General features: G+C 41.9%; 1 protein-coding gene across 1 annotated transcript in view; it reads left to right on the top strand.

Annotated features, from left to right (window-relative positions):
• The window catches only part of AK6 (adenylate kinase 6), a 23796-nt gene that overhangs the window by 14679 nt on the left and 7751 nt on the right, over positions 1 to 1366 (top strand). Inside the window, exons 3-4 of the mRNA XM_003785886.3 lie at positions 333 to 391; positions 493 to 638. Of these exons, the coding sequence (XP_003785934.1) occupies positions 333 to 391; positions 493 to 638 (205 nt within the window). The remainder of the gene's footprint in view (positions 1 to 332; positions 392 to 492; positions 639 to 1366) is intronic.

The raw sequence follows: 1366 nt of genomic DNA, 5'->3' as shown, positions 1-1366 counted from the left end.
GCCACCCTAGGTGTACGTGGCTGGCGCCTCAGCCGGTTGAGCTATAGGCGCCGAGCCAGTCGTTCTTTTTAGTTCGTTTCAGCTTTCATGTTTAAGACAATTTCAGATATATTATTCTCCAAGTTTCCCTCTAGATAAAAGTCTAATTTACCAGTTAGTATTGCTCTTTATATTTGGTGTCTCTGTGATATTTATTGTGTTCATGTCCTTTCTTGCATCTAAAAGAATAATCGATGATTAACATTTTCTTCCCTAAAGTGTAGGATTAATTGAAAATTACTGAAAGTTACTTATAAAATACTATTTTAACAGCTAATCTAAACCTCTTTTAGGGCAGTTGTATGATGGCTATGATGAAGAATATGAATGTCCCATGTTAGATGAAGATAGAGTAAGTACGAGTTTTTCATAAACTGTGCATTTGTTAAATTTAATAGGAAAGTTGTCAGTTTTCTTCATGAGCATTCTTTTTGTTTTTAACCTTTCCTACAGGTGGTTGATGAGTTAGATAACCAAATGACAGAAGGTGGAGTTATTGTTGATTACCATGGTTGTGATTTCTTCCCCGAACGCTGGTTTCATGTAGTTTTTGTGCTGCGAACAAATACCAGTGAATTGTACAAAAGGCTTGAAACAAGGTAAGAAAAGAAAAATACTAAGTGGCACCGGTAGCTCAGTGGGTAGGGTGCTGGCCACATACCCCAAGGCTGGCGGGTTCAGACCCAGCCCAGGCCAGCTAAAACAATAATATCTGTAACACCAACAACAAAAAAAAATAGCTGGGCGTTGTGGCAGGCGCGTGTAGTCCCAGCGACTTGACAGGCTGAGGCAAGAGAATTGCCTAAGCCCAACAGTTTGAGGTTGCTGTGAGCTGTAACACCACAGCATTCTACCTAGGACGATAGCTTGAGACTCTGTCTCAAAAAAAAAGAAAAGAAAAGAAAAACACTGAATTCTTTTTTGTTTGTTTTTGTAGTTTTTGGCCTGGGCTGGGTTTGAACCCGCCACCTCTGGTATATGGGGCCAGTGCCCTACTCTTTTGAGCCACAGGCACTGCCCTTTTTTTTTTCAGTTTTTAGCCAGGGCTGGGGTTGAACCTGCCACCTCCAGCATATGGGGCCCAGTGTCCTACTCCTTTGAGCCACAGGCACCGCCCAAAACACTGAATTCTTAAAGCATAATATAAGCTTTTTTTTTAGACAGAATCTCATGCAGTTGCCCAGGTAGAATGTCATGTAGCTCACAGTAACCTTAAACTCCTGAGGTCAAGTGGTCTCCTTGCCTTGACCTCCCATGAGGCTAGGATTACAGGCATGAGCCACTGTGCCCAGCCCATAACATAAACTTTTATATAGGCTTGGCGCCT

The sequence above is a fragment of the Otolemur garnettii genome, unplaced genomic scaffold, assembly GCF_000181295.1.
Source record: "Otolemur garnettii isolate 467f Iridium unplaced genomic scaffold, OtoGar3 scaffold00017, whole genome shotgun sequence".
NCBI lineage: Eukaryota > Metazoa > Chordata > Mammalia > Primates > Galagidae > Otolemur > Otolemur garnettii.
The sequence above is the reverse complement of the archived record's forward strand: the minus strand, read 5'-3'. Positions and strand labels throughout refer to the sequence as shown.